At 40.4% G+C, this 23,058-nt stretch overlaps 1 protein-coding gene across 1 annotated transcript in view; it reads right to left on the bottom strand.

Annotated features, from left to right (window-relative positions):
- LOC143023140 (uncharacterized) overlaps positions 1-20,239 on the bottom strand; it is a 168,420-nt gene extending 148,181 nt beyond the window's left edge. Inside the window, exon 1 of the mRNA XM_076181653.1 lies at positions 20,103-20,239. Within this exon, the coding sequence (XP_076037768.1) occupies positions 20,103-20,138 (36 nt within the window). The 5' untranslated portion in view covers positions 20,139-20,239. The remainder of the gene's footprint in view (positions 1-20,102) is intronic.
- Positions 20,240-23,058: the final 2,819 nt, after the last annotated feature.

Genomic DNA, 23,058 nt, shown 5'->3' with positions numbered 1-23,058 from the left:
GACATTTTTTAAGCATAAATGGATTGAGGTCAGCTAATCGGGTTTGGTCGGAATGTAGAAAGACATGTCTAGCCTTGTCCGGGTCGATATTAGGGTCGTCAGGGGAAGTCTTCCTAGTTTGCAGGGATGGAGTTGAGGACTCCATCCTGCGCGTTGGGGTGGGGGGACGAGCCCCCTGGTACACAGAAAAATGTGCTCAGCAGAGCAAAATATAATATAACGGGGGTCACACAGCTTCCTTTGGCGACTGGTGACAGCCGCGTAGTAGGACCACTGTGTGCCCAGTGGGTACGGGGTCTACACTACTTCTAAACTACGACAGAATTTACTAGATTTCGCCGGGCCGGACGACGAAGAAGTCTCACGAGCCAAGAAGGGCTCGTGCGGATCCCGGAGAGCTACGAAATGACGAGAAAATGGTACAAGGTCAAAGTGCTGGGAAATGCCCAGAAGTGGGTGGCAGTGTTAACTACCAACAAGGCTATCCAACGTAAAGTTGGATTGCGTGAACAAGTTAACTCTAGAGAGTAGCCCTAGCGAGTATAACTATGCTCGTGCAAATACGGACTGTCTGCTGCTAAGAGCTGCCGACGTCTGTGGTGACTTGCAATTGGGGGAGGAGGGGTATATATACCCCAAAACTGCCGACTTGGACGCTTCTTCGCGCAGGCGTAGTCCTCCCGCTCTTCGAAGCCCGAAGCTGACTCGCTCGTTCGTTGGATCTGAGCGTAAACAAGCCATTGCGCCGAGGTGGGGAGCTGAACGACCATCAATCAATGCAGCCACGACGAATTGCCTTGATACCGAAGGAACGGGAATGGGCCCTTGCAGACACACTCTACCCCGTATGCCCCACGTGGGTTAGTTAGGTTAGGCCACGTGGGTGGGCATACGACCCACGTGGGTCGTATGTTCCACGTGGGTCGTATGTATGCCCCACAGGTGTGTAATTCAGTTTTTGATGTGTGTGTGTGTGTGTGGGCAATAGGATTTTTAATGGGGCAATTGAGAGCAACTGAGGAAGTCTGGGTCCAGTCGTTTTATTCTTAATCTATTCCATTTGTTTTGTGTTCTATTTTCCATTGATGATGCCTTGTTCTTTTGAAGGTGCTTTTGAATCAAGGTTTTATCCTTTCTTTCAGCTGAAGGGGACGTTTAATTTTTTTTTTCAAGTGATGAGAGTTGTATATCACCACATGGGGGCATCAGGATTTTAGAGGTGATTAGGTAAAGGGGCATAATGGCCCCAAAAACAGGTTGAGGAGAACCACTGGTCTGTTTGGTGTCCACAGTAGAACTTGTCTTCTCGAGGTGTCCTCATCCTCTCTTTGCTATCTTGACCCATGGTGCAACATGCTGGGCACTGCAGTACTGCAGTTTGGAAATATCATATTTAGATATGTATGACAGAATGAGTGGAAAGGGTGATGAGGTGATTGCCAAAAAAAACCGTAGGAGTTTTGTTACTAACGTTTCGTCCTTAAAGGACTTCCTCTGAGGAAGTACTTTAAGGACGAAACGTTAGTAATAAAACTCCTACAGTTTTTTGCCGTTTACCTCATTTGACCCCAGGAGTGGCTTGTCCAAGTGGTTGGATGTATTCAAGTGGATCTCGTTTCCAAAGCAACAACGTTGGACGGACGCACGTGGGCCGATGCAAGACATGATGACGACTGCAGCAGCTCTAAGAAGACGACTCTTGCCACCTTTGACGACGATAAAGTTCTCGGCTTTTTACAATCAAATATGGTCCGAGGATTACATGGAGGTATTGTTTAATCAAACTTCTTATTTTCTAGAATATTATAGTAGACATTCTAGAGATTTTATACGTTGTTTAATCAAACTTCCTATTTTCTATGGTATTACAGTAGACATTCTAGAGTTTTTATGTACTCAAGTATGGCTCCAAAATGTGGAATTTTCATCCAGTAAAGCAGATATATTTCACATAATATCAGAACACCTTGAAATTTGGTTTGAGTAATATTTGTATATTTTCAAGCATATGAAATTCTCTTCTATACAAGGGAATGGATGGTTGGCCCATATTCTTAGTCAGCCAATAGACATGAAAAATAAAAGGGAGATATTGCATATACAAGAGGAAAAACATTTATATGCATAATGAATTATATATATATATATATATATGTAATGTATATGTACATATATGTATATATATATGTATATATGTATATATATATATATATATATACATATATATATATATATATAATGTGTGTGTGTGTGTGTGTGTGTGTGTGTGTGTGTGTGTGTGTGTGTGTGTGTGTGTGTGTGTGTGTGTGTGTGTGTGTGTCAAGAGAAATGCATTCTTCTGCTGCAGTGTCTTCACTTTGGCAAATGTTTCCCTCATCACCTGATCCTTGTCAATAGATGAAGTGATGTACTGCAGCTTGCGTTTGCTTGGCAGCACCAAAAAGTCTCTGAACTATTTATAACTACACTTGGGGTATGATTCAAGAGCAAAACAATAATCATTCATGGAAAACTGTTTCAGTGATCAAAGTTCGAACTGACGTGTCAAAAATACCAGCTTCTTCTCATTCTCGGTGTTCACACAGGCTGACGTGTGGGTTTGAAGAAGAGTGACAACAATCTCAATCATTTTGTCAAACGGGATGTCATAGTTAATTGCTAAGCGCACAGCTTCGGCGGACTGACCATACGACCTCAAACCATTGTTGGGATGAAGTGTCTTACCCAGTGGTACACTAATGCCCTTCTTGAATGCACGGCAGATCAGTGGGCTACACAACGTGGGCGTGTTTTCGACAATCACAGACAGTCTGCACTCACTGAAATTTTCTGTCATGAACAGACACACTAACCTTTTTTCCGATCTTGAAATGATTAAGTTCTTGTACTGCTTCTGTAGGTCACGTTCAGGTCTAAAAGCATCAAATGGAGTAATCGTATCTTTCTGAAGAAAATGACTCTGTTGTTTGTCTTCGGCCTTCGCCGGGCGAGGTACAGGTTTTGAAGATGGCAGACATGAAGTAAGCACTGGGAGGGATTGCAGGTCACGTAGAACCACCAGGCAATTTGATAGAAGGAGGGTTAGCACCCCAGTGTTTCTCACAAATAAAAAATCTGTCAGAATCAACAACAAAGTCCTTACGTGGTAGTAGCACATCAAGCCACTTTTGTCTTTCATAACGGTCTTTTGGCAGTCGAAACACTCGGCACCTGTTATCCTTGTTATAATTACCGTTGCAGTTCATAACACCACACTTATTCGGCATTTTAAATACACAAAATCAGCAAGAAAGAACTTATGAAGAACCAAACAGACAAAATCAACAAGAACCTATGTAAACAAATACTATCCACTTCTAAATGCAGCCACGCGCGAAAGACGGAGTAACACAAGTTTACACCACTGCTCGTAGCACACTGGACTGGCCTCCGCTAACGGAACCAGGAATCTGGGTGTGCACGTCCTGTATAATAGTAGTCCTTGATATAGGCTATGTATATATATATATATATATATATATATATATATATATATATATATATATATATATATATATATATATATATATATAGCGTGTAATTTCAACACAGCACGCGGTCGTCGTCTTCTTGTCTTTACGGTTGATCTTTCTCAAAACTTCTCCAGTTTTGGCCGACGTTTTGGAACTTCCTGGTTCCATCTTGAGGGAGATCTAGCGAGAAGGGTCTGAGGTGGGTTATGTCCCATGCGGGGACCATTTGGGCTCTCTGCGTGAGGAGATAATTAATCGCTGATTGGCTGCCTGGACGACGTGTGGTTCCTGTCCACAGAACACAAAACAGATAAAGAAATAATGAGAGACAATATGCGAATGCGTGCGTACAGCAGCAGCACGGGGGCAGAGTAACATCAACTCACCGCCAAACCTTGATTAGGCGCGAAAACATAGAGAAGCTTGCTTGGATTCTCTCTACAGACTGTACAACGATGGTAAATAAATAATACAATGACAATATTAAGGACTAACAACATCCCATACACAATTACACAATTACAGTATTAATTATACAATGGTTGAAATATGTAACTCGTAATTGAACAATACGTAAATATAATACGTAGCAATAATTGTACAGCGCTACAACGCACTACGCCATTACAATGAACAAAAACGTACAGAACCAAGGAAAAGGCCAACTGGTAAATTTTGCAAGCATCACAACATCGCCAAAACGCCATTACAAGAAGACCAAGATGTCAATTAATACAAATGCAGTGTGTGTGTGTGTGTGTGTGTGTGTATTCACCTCGGATCTGCTGCAGCCTCTGTTCGAGACAGCCAGACACCACCCTACGGCAGTGAGCTCAGAGCTCATTATTTGCCGATCTCTGGGTAGGTCTGAGACCACTCACACACCACACACCGGGACAGCAAGGTCACAACTCCTTGACTAACATCCCGTACCTACTCACTGCTAGGTGAACAGGGGCTACACGTGATAGGAGACAAACCCAACTTATCTCCGCCCGGCCGGGGAATCGAACCCCGGTTCTCTGGCTTGTGAGGCCAGTGCTTTACCAATCCGCCACCGAGCCGTGTATTCACTTGGTCTTTGGATCACGTGTTGGACTCGTGATCGACAGCTATTTCCCTCCTGGAAGAGAGCTCAGAGCTCGTAGGTCCGATCTATGGGTAATGCTATGACCTTGCACACACACACACACCCCAACTCCCCGCCCACGAGAGTTGGAGTAACACCCCTCAGCGCTGCGATACTGATATTATTTCAGCCCCGGGCGAGAGTCGAACCCGGACCTCCGTAGTGGCAGGCCAGAGCTCTAACCACAGCGCTATGAGAGGTGTGTGTGTGTGTGTGTGTGTGTGTGTGTGTGTGTGTGTGTGTGTGTGTGTGTGTGTGTGTGCCTGTATATGCGTATGTGTGATTCACCATGATCTTGGACCACGTGTTGGACCTGTGATCGACGGCTACTACCCTCCCGGATGAGAGCTCAGAGCTCATGTATGGCCGATCTGTGGGTAATGCTGTGACATGACACACACACAACACACACACACACACACACACACACACACACACACACACACACACACACACACACACACACACACCACACAAGTCTTCGCCCACAGCGATACTGACATTATTTCAACTCTGAGTGGGGTTCGAACTCGGACCACTGGGCTAGCAGTTGCGAACGCAACCACTTCACCGTCAAATCGTATATATGTATCAATGTATTTGTGCATGTGTATATATGCATGTGTGTGTGCGTCCAACTATGTGTACGTGGTTGTATGTGTGTGTGTGTGCATGTATGTGATTCAATATGGTCTTGGAACACGTGTTGGACTTGTGATCGACAGTTATTAGCCTCCCGGATGAGAGCTCAGAGCTCGTATGACCTTACATGCTCACACACTCCCAACTCTCCGGCCACGAGAGTTGGAGTAACAACCCGCAGCGCATATATACTGAAATTATTTCAGCCCTGGTCAGCATTCGAACCCGGACCACCATAGTGGCAGGCGGGAACTCTAGCCACTGCGCAATGGGGTTGTGTATTTGTAAATGTGTGTGCGTCCGTGTATATGCGTGTGTGTATGTGTACATACCAATGATTCTCAACCTGTTTTTGCCCATCATGCCCCACACCCGCCTAATCACCTTTAAAATCACTAATGTCCCCCATGTGATGATGATATACAATTCTTATCATTTGAAAAATAAATTTCCATTCAGCTGAAAAAACAACATAAAAAAACTTGGTTAAAGCCACTTAAAAAGAACAAGGCATCAATGAAAAAAATAAATGAATAAAAAAAATACCCAGACTTCCTCAGTTGCCCTCCCCCTTAAACATCATATTGCCCACATGAAAAACAGTTGCCCTACGTTGAGAAGCATGACATTAAACCGTCAAATATATTTCCTTTTACCCACTTCACGACGCCATCAATGAAGTACAGAAATATATGGCCATGTCTTTGACTAGTTTCGCCGTTGTAATTATCATAGAACAGATCACTTGTTAAGTTGTTACAATAAAGTGTTTCAGATAATCATCCTCCCATCCCAACACCCTATACTGTCGTATCAGATTCATCAAATGCTCCGCAAGTAGTTTCCAAACCCAAGTCCCGCCATCCACCGATCCACAAAATCTATTTTTGTGTCGTCGAAATTTCCACCAGCTTCAAAACTTTACCTTCCAGTTGAGTACTTAGTGTTGGCATCCTTGGCAACGAACGGACATGTCGTCATCGTGATTCTTTTATACTAAAAACCTACAAATGTCCATTAACAAATTAAACATGGGGATTGTGGGTGTCGGCGAGGCTGTGGTGGGAGCGGGGGAGGTTGTGGTGGTGGGGGAGCTTGTAGTAGTTTTTTTTTATTTTATTTAACTTATTACGCATTAGCGTCATACAGTGGGGGAGGTTTTCATAATGAATGTAGGAAGGCAACTGGTATGCACACGCTTACACACGTACACATACACTTATATACACATACAAATACATGGGTTGCAGGTAACATATACGACACTGGATATTGTACATTCATTCAAAGGGGAATAAGACTGAGATGTCACGCAGGGCATCAGGTATTATGAGAACCCACCAAAGCGGGGGTAACGGACAAGTATTTCATCTAATCTATTTTGTGATAGGAGATGACGACAGATTGCATCTAATGGTAGTTCCTGGGGTATTAGATGTTTTACAGTGGGGCACGCTAGGCAGTAGTGCTCGATGGTGTTGGCTAGTGGAGCGTGGCATAGGCGACATTCTGTGAATACAGGCTCGCCCTCCACCCCGGCGACCTGCCACGGTGGACGGTAGCCTAGTCGCAGTCGGGCTGAGACAACATTGTGGCGACGAACCATAAGTCCCTTGCGGCGGTACTTGTATTTGTGGCGGCATACGGATTCGTAGTGGGTGATGGTGACACTGAAGGGTCTCTCGGTGTCCCGTCGACGTTGCTCAGGCAGAAGTGCAGCGGAGCGGACCCTGTTGAGGTAACATAGCAGGGAGAGAGGTCGTCCATCACCACGACGGGGGAGTCGGCAGGCTTCTTTTGCTAGGCGGTCTACTTTGGTGTTGTGGTGCAAACCTACATGAGATGGAATCCAAATAAATTCAATGCAGAGATTACGGATAGTTAGTAGGGATAGAAAGGAAAGGATTTGTTGTACAACAGAATGGTGAGTGGGATGAATAGCGGTGAGGGATTGCAGTGCAGGCTTAGAGTCACATATAATGACAGCATTCACTCCTCTTTGGCAAACGAGACTGATAGCATCTAAGATGGCGTATAGTTCACACAACGTGGAGCTGGAGTGATCTCTGAGTCGACGGCCGACCCAGCCCTCAGGAGGCGGCGGTAGGTCAGGTGAGTAGACTGCTCCTCCAGCTGCACCATCCGATTGTAGTGACCCGTCAGTGTAGAGGCGATGCGGAGCAGTGATGGAGGATGTTACCTGGGTAACATGTTCCAAGGCCAGCTGTAGTTGTAGAGGAGGTGGGTCACATTTTGCTGTAGGAGTGAAGCTAACCACAGGCGATGGTAGCGTCCACGGGGGAGGGCCTGGGGGTATGTCAGCTACTGGTACTTGTAAATCTAGGCTGCGAATGAAGGAGGAGATAGACTTTATAAGACGGCGACCGGGGGGCATGAGGCGGGGGACGGGCGGAGCGGGGCCGAGAGAATCTCTGACCAGTGCTGTGAAGTGCGGTGAGATGTGGGGAAAGTGTATACACTTAACTGTGAGGCAGGTGACATTAGAATAAATCCTCTCAACTAGGGATGGAAGCCGTAATTCCCGTTGCATGTTGACAATTCTGGTAGTCATTGGGCAACCGAGAATGATTCTCATGGCTTTATTCTGAAAAATCTCCAGTGGCTCCAAAGCATATCGAGGAAGTTGAATTAAGGCAGGGGAGAGGTAATCAACAACAGAGCGTATAAAAGTAATATAGACAGTTCTGGCCACGGGGATGGAGATACCGGAAGAGTTGTTGGTGAGCCACTGGAGAGGCCGGAGCCGACGTTGGAGACGATCTAGCAATTCACGAATTACGGTATGGGATTGACGCCGGGCAGAAAGAGTTTCCGAGATTCGTACTGGTGCACCAAGGTAGCAGTACTGGGAGCTTAGTGGGATGATGCAGTCTCCAATCATGAACTCTGGCAGCGTGGCAGGAGGGCGGTAGGAGAAAATTCTGCTCTTCTGTGGGGAAGCAACAAGGCCACAGTTAGCAGAAGCTTGGGAGAGAGAAGTAAGAAAGAGTTGTAGGTGTGTTGGGGAGGTAGAGTGAATACATAGATCATCTGCTTGTAGTAGTGGTTAGCGGGATAGATAGATGCAATTCAAACCACAATTACAATAAATTTTGCTATCTACAACTGTCTTATTATACCCCAAAAATGCACATCAACTTTTTGTTGTGTTTATAAGCAAGTTTCAAAGAGGTATAATGCCTAAATATAGTGAATGATAATGCCCGCGAAATAATCCCGCCAAAATGTAGAATTCTGGTTCCCACAGAAATTACTACTTCATATATTTGATATTAGAGATATTTCCGAGTGAATATGACAATATTTCGTAATGCTTGGAAGCTGTTACTTATTCTAGGAATCTGGACACCCTCAAAAAACGATTTGCGCTCTCCCGCTGAAATAGCCTGTTAGCAAATGGCCACTTAATCTTAACCGGTGCTATGATTAATATGTCGTATTTGATACATCTTATTCACACATGACATTACATTTGACATGCTGGCCCTCGCTGTCTTCACTAATGCAAAATAACATTTGGTAAGCAGTTGTATCGTACTCTCTGGGCATTATGGGGATGCAGACAATTTGTAACAACCAATTGTCGACATTTTTGGGAAGAGCTCGCACTTTTGATAGTGGCCCGTGGTTTCGGAAAGGACAGGGATTCGTCAACGTCAAAACACGAGATCACTTTCGACCAATCAAATTTGATCTCTTTGGTTTTCGCTCTCTGCCCCCGTGCCCGGGCGCTAAGCAGTCGGCAATCGGAAAGAAAACGGCATGCAGTCAGAATAGAAGAAAAAATATTAACCTATGAAATAGGTTACAGTAACTAAAGATAGTTTTTATTTATTAGTTGTGGCAAAGTGTAAGCGGAGTCTTTAAATTGTTAAGAAGTCTTGCACGGAATCGAAACTATTCTGGACATCGGCGTCTTTACATCGAGTAAGGTAGGTCTGAAAAACACGAATACACATACACAGAACATATAGCAATGCCCGTATCATGGTAGTAGGAGTGTAGTATTCGTTATTGTAGATTCGTTCGAACTACGAATCGAGACCTCGTGTGCCTAAATGGAAGCTGTCGAAGTTTCTAGACTGGGCAGGCAAGTCTACAGAGCCCAGAGGTCGCCGGGTGGAGGGAGAGGGTGGGGGGTTAGAACGGCAATTTTAGAATCTTAGGGGAAATGATACGGGCTCGACAACGTAGGGTTATCGTATACTTGAATCCAGGGCACGGTAGCATTGCCACTGCAAATTAAACCCGACTAGGGTCGGTTATTTGTAAGCGTGTTCCCTGTCCCAGGATTTGAGTATACGGTAAGTGCAGACGACGTGCTGCAGTAGTAGCAGCAGCGGCAGCCGCCAGACAAATTACCACTTCTAGGTACAATGAAGAGGACCTAAACGAGGCCAAGCGCTCCTGGGGTGAGTACAAGGTTTTTGTATTTAACGGTAAGTAATGAATTATTGATGTGGAAAACCAATTTTCGTAATGAAGCAAATTGGCGTTCTGGATCTTTCCGGTTATACGAACTATCGAATTTTTTGGGTATTTTTACATTTTTTCAATGTATTTTTTTCCGTAGAATCCGAAAATAACATTGTTTTTTTTTTGAGAAATGGATAGATAAAAAGTTATTCAACTTTAAAGTTATTTATTTCCTATGCATTACTGAAGAAATGCAAACTTTGATTTTTCCTTTCTTTTATCAAATGTAAGACATACATTCTTTGATGTTTTCAATCTTTTATCAAATAAAGAACTCTTTTCCTTCAAAAGAATTACTTTACGTCAAAATTACTTATATCTAGCAATATTTGTTCAAAATATTGGTCCTTTTCTATACGTTTCCGCCACACAAACTCGCAGAGATAAGAATCAATCATTTGTCGGTGAATCCCTCCTTGGCGTGTTTTCTTCATTTTCAAGCTATGCCACATACTTTCAACCGCTTGAGTGTTTGCACCTGTTTTAGGGTCTACAAAATTCTCGGAGTGATTCACAGTGCAGGAATGAAGGCGTTTGTTGGTTTGTTAGGTTGGATCATAGAGTGAGGCTGCTGTAATTCGAGACCAGTATTGTAACCACAGAAACCCATTTCACGGTCGGACCTGTCGTCGTCTGCATTGTTCCAGTCTCAGGAGAAAGGGAAGAATAGAGAGAAGAGAAAAGGAAGTAGTACGTGAAAGAGAGAAGGCAGCTGGGAGAGATGAAACATTAGAAAGGTGAGAAGGAGTGGAGGAAGGAAAGTGTAGTAGGTTCACGTGAGGGGAAGGAAGGAAGGAAGGAGGGAGGAGAGTTTACCAATAACACAAGGTGTGTTCTATAGAGGATGAACCGGCGACAGAGTCGGCAAGTTCGTTTGGTTTAATTGGTACTTCCCTCACAAAAGAAGGAAGGTCTGAATTATCCAAAAATCCGGACTGTGTGTTACTGGAAGCGCTCTCGAAGAAGGAGAGGCTGCGGTGGCGGAGTAAGTACCTGGCTGGCTGGCCGACTAAATGTTGGGAGTCTTATGTAGACTTTCCCATTCAGGAGAAAGTCTACGCAAGATTCCCAACAATCTCAAGCTAAATTCCGACTTCTTTATGCTTCTTTTTAATCAGGAGGCAATATCAAAGGATGTTACGTCAAAGTAGAACAACGTCGGGAAGAAACCCGGAGGTAAGGTCTTAAAAGAAGTCCTCTTCTTCTCCCGAAAAAAAAGATAGTTGATCGACCACGAGTTACCCACTGTTCACAGGTTATATAGAATTCATTGATTTAAGTAAAGGCATTGTTTTGCAACTGAATGAAATCGCCAGGCAGCAGCACTAACTGGGGTAGACATCTATGAATTACCTTGCTCTCATTTTTAAGAGGTTAGTGTAGCGTTGCTTTCCTGTTTTGAGTCTTTATTAGAAAGACCTCGAAGTCGTCCCCCACAGGAATAATCTCCTCCTTCTCGTTCCCCCCAATTCTACCCTTCTGATTTTGCGAAAGGTACCGCTATAATTCGACTACACAAAGATACAGAAAAGATCAAGATCGAGAAAGGAGTACGGCAAGGCGATACCATTTCACCCAAATTATTTACAGCTTGTTTGGAAGAGATTTTCAGAAGGTTGAGATGGGAAGAGAAAGGTTTGAAGATTAATGGCGAATAAATGAACCACCTAAGATTTGCAGATGACATTATTCTTATTTCAGAAAAAGCGGAAGACTTGCAAGATATGCTGAGTGATCTGAACAAGGAAAGTCTCAAAGTAGGCTTAAAGATTAATAAGAGTAAAACCAAAGTAATGTTCAACACGAAAGTTCAAAGTAAAGAGATTATAATCGATGATGAAAGTCTTGAAGAAGTTGAAGAGTATAACTATTTAGGCCAGATGGTGAAAGTGATGAAAGATCATGCAAAAGAAATTTATCTATCTATATATATATATATATATATATATATATATATATATATATATATATACGTATGTATGTATATAAAGAATAAGCCAGTAGCCCCGGAAAATTGAATTGAACGAGAGTAATTAAACTTGTCAAATCTTCATCATGTGTATTATGAACTTTTTTTTTCCTTTCTCTCTCTCACAATGACTTCTCCTTGTGCACGAGAGGCAAAACAAATTCGTGTGGAAAGTTGGTTGCGTACAGAGATATGTGAAGTATACCAGTATCCCAGTGAGGATTGGGGAATCAGGCGAACTTCATCCACACGACGACCGTAGTAACACAATGTTGATGATAGTTAGTCTAGAACCCTTCTCTTCTCCAGTAAAGATCAGGATGTGATTAGGTATCAAATCTAACCTCCCTTTTATAAATAATGAGAAAAAATATTTATGAAACGTTTTGCTTATTTTTCTTCTGTACCTCTCAATATTCAATCTAAAAGGGAGACTTATGCGTTTGAGTCAGGACGAAATATCAAAATCAGGTTACATATGTTCGCAAAATCACCGACACAACCGTACCATAGGTGTGGAAGTTCAATTTCTGGCTGAATATTTGAGTACCAGGCACTGTGGCTCTGATATCTAGATAAAAGACAGCTGCCTGTAACTGCAAGTCGCGTTATATTTTTCAGACCGGGAAATGTTATGATTTTCATGTACTCGAATGGTGTAGTCAATTTACAGATTAACAGTTCTTTGCACCACCAATGTATGTATATATATTTTCCTCCCTCAGCAAATTTTCCTACTCTCATAAATTCTCGAAGTTTCCATCATCGAAAGCGAAAGTGGAAGGGAGGGGGAGGAGGTTAAGAAGTGTTCCTTAGCTGACCTGCTTCCCGTCACGTCGACGACACGCAACCCAACCAACCTCTCCTCTCACCCTCCCGCCCTCGCCAAATGTCGCCTGGTCTGCTAAAGAAAAAAATAATTGATATAAGAATGACACCCTCCAACATATCTGTTAGCATCAAGTCTGAAAAATATAATTTACTAGAAAGATATACGTAAGCAAACGAGGAGAATACAACGTGTACTAATTTCATATAATGGTGACAGGTTCAGTTATCAAACTAATTCGTGGTTAAAATTTTCTAAGTGTTTATAGAAATTAACAGAAGAAACATAGGTGGCGTGTTCTCTTATAATGTTCAAAGAAAATTTGTTACTTTTAAAAACAATAATTGTCGTGCGGCCTATGGTTTAATCAGTCAGTGACTGCAACCGAGTAGAGCTCAGAGTCGTACGTGCTGCTCCTTTTTGTCATCATCTCTCCCTACTTTAATTAACCGGTCTATTCCTTCTTCCTTTCTCCTTATTTAAGTCTCTTTTTGCATATACAAGTAGCGGTTGTAAGACAAATACATTTACTGACCAATATTTGTCTAAGAAAAATAACCGTTAGAGAATGAACAATGGAATGTTTAGATTATTTTTCGTGGAAACTCGGGTTTGTTTAAAGGAAATTGTATAATAAAAAAGTAATCAGCTTTCTAATATAACAAGAGAAGTGTGACTTGAAAATTATGTAACAATTAGAACATCCATTGGAGACCTACAGCCAGTATACATATCCTATATGCATTTATATAACATCGGGCGACTTGATTCAAATCTGAGAGATCGGGTTGCTATAATGTCGACATTCACAAGAAATATTTATTGCTCCAAGGGACGGGTGAATGGGTAGCGATGGTCAAGATGGAAGGGAAATATAAAAAGTGTAAATTGCATTCTACGAATGATCAAGTGGAGGAGGATTAAGAAAATGACAAAAGTCAATGGATGACTGAAGAGAAGGGACAAAAAGTTGTAGAATTAGACGAAGCATTTGGGTAATAAGGGAGTGGGAAGAGAGGACGTGACGAAAGTAAACGAAGTAATATGGGAAATTTGATGAGATATGGGAAGTTGAGTCGAAGCGGAATGGATAATTACTGATCTATAAGACGACTGGTGAATTAGGAGAGGAAATATATAAGGATAAGGAAATAACGGAAATTATTAAGATTTACATCAAACATAAAAAGAATAGATCATGTCCTCAGGTTAAGCTAACGGTTCATTTATATTTTCCATGTGACAACTGAGCAAATAATCTAATAAATCACAATCTGCAGTAAAATTATAGTTCCGTGCAATAAAGTCATATAACTAAGATTCCAATATATGCGTGTAGTGAAAAGACATGATATAATCTTTAAAATGTCAAGAATATAGAAATATTTAGAAATGATACTTTCAAAAATGTCAGTTTTCCAAATTGACATTTACTGTGTAACGAATAAATTACATGAACTGAACAATGAAATGTAAGGAAGCTATGCTCATTCTCATTTTTCTAATTTGAGAAAAACAAAAATAAAAAATGTATAGATAAAAGAATGAAATATTAGCAACCTATGCATGTTTAAAATTTTCAATAAGAAATACAAAAATTCTCCGAAATTTGCCCCATTTTTTTTTATCAATTTGTTGTTCTTAGGTAATGTACGAAAATTGTATTCCCCATATATAGAAATGGAACCAATTGCTTGTCTGATTACCTGTGATTTATAATGAGGTAAATACTCATTATTTTTTCGTATATGTTAATCAAATCCTAAAAATAAGCTCAGTATTGACGTCGATGTGGCTTTTTTCTACGGAATTGAACCCACAGAAAACGAATATGAAAACGTTAGGATTTGGATCTCGTTTCGCAAATTTATTTCAAATTAATAAATTATCAAATAATAAATTGATGAACTAAAATGTAAGTAGAAAGGAAGAACATTATTTCAACCTTGTGTTCTGTCAAGTGTAGGCCTTATGGTCTCTTGCAGTCTACTTCATTTTTGGGCTAATTTCTTCCGTCCATATCCGTTACACACAACACCACCTGTTACACACACAACACCCGTTACATATACATCCATAACCCCATTACATTCACACATCAGCATCCGTTACACTAACACATCAGCATCCGTTACACTCACACATCAGCGTCCGTTGCACTCACACATCAGCATCCGTTACACTCACACATCAGCATCCGTTACACTCACACATCAGCATCCGTTACACACGTTACATCAAGGATCATACACATGGTCAAACGGGTTTGACCGCGTGAATGTGGATGTTTGTTTGTCAAACGTGTTTGACAAACCGGACTTGACCGTGTGAACGGGGTATTGGGTTGTCAAACGTTTGACAAACCGTGAATGAGGTTTGTCAAACCGGGTTTGACCGTGTGACACCTTATGTTTTCGTCCTCCACCAGGCTCTCCCGCAAGACCTGCGGGGACACGTAAGTACGTGGGGCGAGGCCAACGTCATCCTGTCGGGGAGGGAGGGAGGGAGGGAGGGGACCCACCCACACCCACACCCACCCACTCGTCGGGCCCCGCGGGCTACCTACCAGCAGTACTGTACCTCTTGCGCGACGTCACGTCGCCATCCAGGGCTTCGTCGTCAAGGAGACGTTTGACGCCATCTTGCATGTAGTGTCCAGGGCATCGTCAAGGGGAGTCCAGCCAAGAAGCATTTTATCCACATTTATTTTGTACTTATTATTATTACTATCATTGCTATTGCTAATGTTGTTTTATTATTATCATCATCATCATGATTACACAGGTAAAGACGTCGTGGCATGTCAGATGTAATGTCATAATATGCGATAAGTATTCAGGGCATCAGCTAGGTGTATGTAAGTGGCCATTTGCAAACAGGCTCTTTTAGTGGGAAGGCGCAAATCGTTCCTGGTCGGTGCAGATCCCTACTCGTATAGTTAATAACAAAATAATAAATAACGGTATCCGGTCGTTTCGCTACATGGCCAGTTCGATACCAACCATTTCGCTTCATTGTTCGGTCGTTTCTCTACATTTCGCTGCACTGGTGTTTTCGCATTTGAGATCAGAATATTACAACAACAACAAAAAATACAATGTGTGCAAGTTTATAAAATAACTTTATTGGCCACAGAAGAATTTGCTTATTGAGTCGATTTGGCGATAGATAAAATTGTTTTTAACGGGTCTTGTTTTATGCAAATGTCAGGCACATTATCCGGCAGATAATTATAAAGCAGTGACTACAAAGGCTTTTTCTCCCTTCCAAGGGAGGTAGCCAAAAAGGGAAAGGCATAAAAACACTCCCACCCATTTCATCCCTAAATACACTCCACACCCCTCCCACCCTTCCTCTCATCTGAGCACCTCCTGGATGACGGGTCATCCCTGCACCCTGCCCACCGCCCTGGGTCAGAAGCAGTGTCGCAAGACACAGTACATCCACAGCGAGGCCGCTTCATTTAATCGGCGACCCCCCCTCTCCGTCCCCCTTTGCATATAAAGCGAGGACGGGGAGAAATCCCTTCGGGCTGCGTCAAAATTTACTCACACATACTACCCCACCCCCCACTTCCCCGCCCATTTCTCCTCATGCAGTCACAACATCATCCATATACAACCATTCTCCACTCACCTCTGTCTTCCGTCCTCTCCCTTCCTTCCTCAACAGACATTCCCCTCTTCCCCAAAGCCCCCTTCACCCCATCCATCCACCTCATCCTAGGACGTCCCCTCATGTTCACTCCCTCCACATCTGCCTTCCATACCTCTTTTACTAGTCTTTCTTCACTCATTCTTTCCATGTGTCCAAACCATCCTAATATTCTTTCATCAACCCTATCTCCCAAATCCTTTTTCACCCCTGTTCTCCTCCTCACCTCCTCATTTCTCACTCTATCTAGCCTAGTAACCCCCACCATACTTCTCAGACACCTCATCTCAAACACATTCAAACTCCTTCTCTCTTCTTCTCTTATGTTCCACGGGTGTGGAGGAGGAATGGGGATGGTTCAAGGAGGGAGTCTTAAAGTGTGCAAGGATGGTGTGTGGAACAAGAAGGACAGGGGGAAATAGAAGAAAGGGTAGTGAATGGTGGGATGAGGAAACAAAGAAGGCTGAAATATATACCTTCTTTGTAAAATAAATACCCTTTCGTAAAATATATACCCCCAATACATTCGTTGTGAAATGTGAACTCTGCGTGACAAATAGACCCCCTGACGATTAGGTTAGGTTAAGCTAGATTAAGATGCATTGACAATTACGTCGATGGGGTCCATATTTCACAAATATAATACTATAATATGTTCTATGAAGAACAGAAATACTGAAACATTATATATATGTATATATATATATATATATATATGCATATATATACATATATATACATATATATATATATATATACATATATATACATGTACATATATGTATGTATAATTATGTCTTCCTTGGTGTCTACACAGAGACGGGCTTACTAACTTTGCGGTGTATACGGCATACGAGCACACAAATACATATATACACACATGAGTACATAAACATACACATGATTATACTTAGTGATTTTTTTTTATCAAATACTCGTTCTATACTAATTGAAGGAATTGTGAAAACAAATGATAATGAAATGAGTAGCGAGATGGACGACGATTTCAACAAGACGTTGGAGAATTTCCGAAAGAAAATTATCATGTATCTATTTACCTATCTTATCTCTTTACTCTGCTTATATATCTAATACCTGATCTATTTGTTTAATATATTTATATTTTTACTTATCTATTCCTTTATTTATTCATCTACTTTTGGCGGGAAAATATTCAAGTTGAACATCCGTCATTACGCTGTCAGTGATACCAACCTTTATTCAGCGCAGTAAATATAAACTTTCACAAATACCAACAACAATTCTATCTATATGCCAAAGGCTTTTTCCCCCTTGTAAGGAATGTAGCCAAATAAAAAAAAAAAACAAGTACCCACTCCCACCCGTATATAAAAATAAATAGATAATATTCAAATTACTGACATGACGTAGCTGCATTTCCAATTAATAAGACGCACGATATATATATATATATATATATATACATATATATATGTATATATATACATATATACATATATGTATATATATAAATGATATAAAACAGTGTTTCAAAATGATCTTGTATATCTATTAACCTAGTTGTAATATACAGGATAACTGTTATCCTCATTTAGTCGCTGTTTCCCCAATGGCCATTGAAAAACGATATTATTCCATTGTCTATTTTTCATTGCTTTCTCAGCAACTATTCACTGAGACTCAAAAAAATATGTCAAAGGCAATGCTTAAGCATTATGCAGCAAATGATATATAAATGTTTGTATATTTGTGTTTCAGTTTGTCGTCGCCAAATTTAAAATTGACCGTTTAGGGTTGATTCACACTATCGGTCCGGTCGCGCTCCAGTCTCGCTACGCTCCGGTTCTGAGGTATTCAGGGTTGATTCACACTATCGGTCCGGTCACGCTCCACTCCCGGTTCTGAGGTATTTATCGGTCCGCTCTCGTTCCCGTCATCCCCCCTCCCTCGACACCAGTAGAAGTCTTACCATCAGTTACGAAGGATGTGTGACTGTAGTACAGCGAAGTTAGGTCATAGAGCTCTGGTTTACCTTTGACTAATTCTATTAGCATTTCATCTGAAACCACAAAATTAAAGTAAGTTTTGTAGGTTATATTTTATTCAGTTGGTGCTTATGTATATCCTAGCTGTGCGCATTGCCATTGTATCAGTGATAAATAAAAAGAAAACGTATTTTTATCATTTATCTACCTTTCGCATGATTCCATTGTGGTGTTTTCTTTGGATTATCCATGGTTTGGTAGGACAGAAGGAAACACTATTTGCTTAATTAAACGAAGACTGAATCTCGACTGGAGTGGAGCAGTAGGCAGGGCTGCAGCGTTTTCTACACTGCCGTGTAGAATGGGAGTGTTGCCATACCGGGGTATACATTTTTCTCGGGCGTGTGCAGACTTTCATAGCAAGATATACTTGTCAAACTTTGACAAAATGTTGGTTCTAGTTTTTTTATTCTTGAATGTATATAAGGCCCCCATGCCCTAACATATTCAGTAAGATATGAAAATTCTTTTTTATTATTATTATTATCGCTAAAAGAAAGCTGAAACTTTAGCGTATATTTTTTTTACTACACCGTGAAAACGTATCTAGGAGGTGCTAAGATGGGAGGGAGGGTGGAGGGGTGTAGAGTGTTTTCGGGGATGGAATGGGTGGGAAGGATTTTATGCCTTGTCCTTTTTTGGCTACCTCCCTGGTAAGGGGGAAAAAGCCTTGGTATATGTATGTATGTAAAAACGTATCTTTTGGGGTACAATATTTTATAAGTAACACAATTACCAATTAAGTCATATTTTGATGTACCATTTATTATTTGATAACAGTTCTATGATTTTTAAACAAAAGTTTGAGTTTTTAAATGTTATGAACAGCCCGCTGATATGTAGAAAAAATTTCCTCATATCCTTGTGCAGTTGCCACATGCCGCTATTTGGTACAAAATTCTACGAAACGGCAGCCCTGGCAGGTGCAGGACCGTGGCAACTGAGTTCACACTGGCGCTCACGGTTCGGTCACGGTCCAGTCTCGCTCCAGTAAAAATATCTTTTGACGGAACCGTGACCGGAGCGAGACCGGAGCGAGACTGGAGCGAGAGCGCCAGTGTGAATGCTTCCATTGAAATTAATGAGACAATATTGGACCGGACCGAGAGCGTAGCGAGACTGGAGCGCGACCGGACCGATAGTGTGAATCAACCCTTAATGTTCCCGCGCCCGCGCCATTGGCGGTTGACATGCAGGCGCGACATTACGTCACAGGTCTAATCTAAGAGAACGGAGTCGTCTCTAATCTAAGAGAATGGGAATCGTGCAAACATAGACAACACCGACCACTAAACACATTTTTATTAAGGAGGGAGGGGGTGGAGGGGGTTGATAGACATGCTACAGAATTTACCTTCCATGGTACTGAGCGCATAATATAAGTATTTACATGTATTTATTTATATACGTATACCCTGACATCCGATGTACTACAGCTATGCAAATATATATCAAATGCTTATTTTTGACACAAGTTATTATTTTCAGCAGTTTTCCTGTAATATATTCTTTTTATATGAACAAAAATGTAATTAAAATGCACTCAATATATTTGCATAGCTTTTGTCACATAAAATAGGACATCTTGACAAGACGCATGCGTATATGGCAACAAGGGTACCGGGAGGGAGCGGGTGAGGGGAGGGAGGAAAATTGGCTTTGAAATAGGGAGGGAAGGACAAGATTTTCTATCTTTTCATATATATCTATATCTTTTTCTTTCCTTTTTTCAGAGAAAATCGCAGTAAAGGAACAAGGAGTGAAGGGAGGGAGGAGGAGGGGGAAGAATGTTGGTAGGTATTTCCTACCGAGATACTACAAGGGGATATATTTGACGACGTACGTGCAGTGGCGGTCTTGCTTCCAGACGAATCTCCATTTTCCGACGCTGTAAAAATGTGGGAAGATATCCTCATCATCTCTCTCAACCACCTCCATAATCCACCTCCTCCTCAACATCTACACAACGCAACAGAAAATGGCTCCTCCCACTTCCCTCCCTAACCCTCTCGTCTTCATTTTTTCTCATTTAATTCGCCTCAACATTTTTTCTTTCGATTTTCAATCCAATTTAATTCTAAAAAAAATTATTTAGGTGTTATCACCATCATCATCATCATCATCTTTATTGTCTTCATTATCATAATTAAACCTACGGAGACAGTTATGTTCGTTTCCCTGATTCATGGCCACAGCTACAATATCGAAAAAAAAAAAATATATATATAATATTGTTGTTTATATATATTTTCCATTCTGGGCTAGATTTTTTTGTTCGGATGAATAGATACACCAACCATTAATTCTCCCCACCATCAAACGGAAAATAAATAAAGACGAAGTCAAACTTAAGGCGTTCAAATTTGAAACGACGACGATAACAATATAAAACTTCTCCTCTCGCTACCCACACCCTACCGAACATATATACACGATTTTCTTATTTATAAAATGCCTTTGTGAAAGATATAATGAAAATGATTAATTCGAAATATTCAAAATAACATCTCAAGTCAAAGAAAAAATCGGCTGGAGCTATCCTGAGGAAAATTACTATGATGGTTCATGGATTCGAAGATATTTGAATTTAGTCACGTGACTCCTACCTGCCAATCACGGAGGATGTCATGACAGGAGTACCAAATGCACCCTAAAAGTATGTATGTGTGTGAATATATATATATATATATATATATATATATATATATATATATATATATATATATATATATATACATATATATATATACACACATATATATATACATATATATATGTATGTATAATATGTATATATATATGTATACATATAACAAAGGCGGAGCATGCCAACAGGAGACCTTTTGATCCATATCTAGGTCGGATGCGAAAAAAATCGTATTAATAATAAGATAATAAATAAAAACTATGATAATGCAAATAAATAAAATACACAAATAAATGCATAGGTATAGTTAAATAATAACAAACAGGTAAATAGTAAATAATAATAAATTGACATATATACAAATGAAAATCAGACAGACAAATGATAACAAAACAAAAACAAATAATATAAGATAAATTATAATCATTACAGCATCTTACTTAGGTATTTATCTAAATGATTCTTAAAGCTTCGAACTGAACTACATTACACTACCTGTGCAGGAAGTTTATTCCATTCATTAGCTACACGGTTGGCAAAGTTGTTTCTACCTACTTCCAAATTGAATCTATTTCCGGACAGTTTGAGACCATTGTTTCTTGTCTGATTCTCATTCAATGTGAAAATTTGGTCACTTTTGATGTTGTCAATTCCATTTAGAATTTTAAAGACCTGTATCAAGTCACCTCTGAGTCTACGCTTTTTTAGGGAAAACAGATTCATATGTTTTAGTGATGGACTTTTGAAATCAAAAGATCTCGCAATCAGTCCTAGAATCTTATTTGCTTTCTCAGAGGCTGAAATACACTGTTTGGATGATTTGAGGTCTTTACTGATAATTACGCCGAGATCTTTTTCACTATCCACTTTTGTTAACGAATTTCCATATAACTTGTAATCGTACTTACTGTTATTTTACCTATGTGCATTACCTTGCATTTACTTGTGTTAAATTTCATTATCCACTTTTCAGACCATTGCTGTAATTTATCTAAATCTTCTTGTGGCACATGTGTAATTAATAATCACGAAGAACCCACAGTCGGAATAAAAAGGAAACTTTAGAAGAATGTGTAACTTCTATATTTCGGCTAATAGCTATAGCCCTCTTCAGGAAAGTACAGATTACAAGAATTTGCAGACGTAAGTACAATGAAATATGAGTAGAAGGGGAACACGCAGAGTTAAAACAGGACGACCCGTCACGCAGGGCGGAGTCAGAGGTGAGGGGATGTGTGGGTGGAGGTGTGAGGTCACGTGTAGAAAGGGTGGGAAGAAGGGTCAGGAGGGTGATGATTCTTAACCAAGCGGCTCACATTGTACTTATGTCTCTGCAAATTCTTGTAATCTGTACTTTCCTGAAGAGGGCTATAGCTATTACCCGAGATATAGAAGTTACATATTCTTCTAAAGTTTCCATTTTATTCCGACTGTGGGTTCTTCGTGATTATATATATATATAGTTCCGTGCAATAAAGTCATATAACTAAGATTCCAATATATGCGTGTAGTGGAAAAACATGATATAATCTTTAAAATGTCAAGAATATAGAAATATTTAGAAATGATACTTTCAAAAATGTCAGTGTTCCAAATTGACATTTACTGTGTAACGAATAAATGACATGAACTGAACAATGAAATGCAAGGAAGCTATGCTCATTCTCATTTTTCTAATTTGAGAAAAACAAAAATAAAAAATGTATAGATAAAAGAATGAAATATTAGCAACCTATGCATGTTTAAATTTTTCAATAAGAAATACAAAAATTCTCCGAAATTTGCCCCATATTTTTTTTTATCAATTTGTTGTTCTTAGGTAATGTACGAAAATTGTATTCCCCATATATAGAAATGGAACCAATTGCTTGTCTGATTACCTGTGATTTATAATGAGGTAAATACTCATTATTTTTTGTATATGTTAATCAAATCCTAAAAATAAGCTCAGTATTGACGTCGATGTGGCTTTTTTCTACGGAATTGAACCCACAGAAAACGAATATAAAAACGTTAGGATTTGGATCTCGTTTCGCAAATTTATTTCAAATTAATAAATTATCAAATAATAAATAGATAAACTAAAATGTAAGTAGAAAGGGAGAGCATTATTTCAACTATGTGTTCTGTCAAGTGTAGGCCCTATGGTCTC

The sequence above is a fragment of the Oratosquilla oratoria genome, unplaced genomic scaffold (genome assembly GCF_046742065.1).
Source record: "Oratosquilla oratoria isolate Oo_2021 unplaced genomic scaffold, ASM4674206v1 SCAFFOLD45, whole genome shotgun sequence".
Lineage (NCBI taxonomy): Eukaryota > Metazoa > Arthropoda > Malacostraca > Stomatopoda > Squillidae > Oratosquilla > Oratosquilla oratoria.
This window is presented reverse-complemented; position numbering and strand designations above follow the sequence as displayed.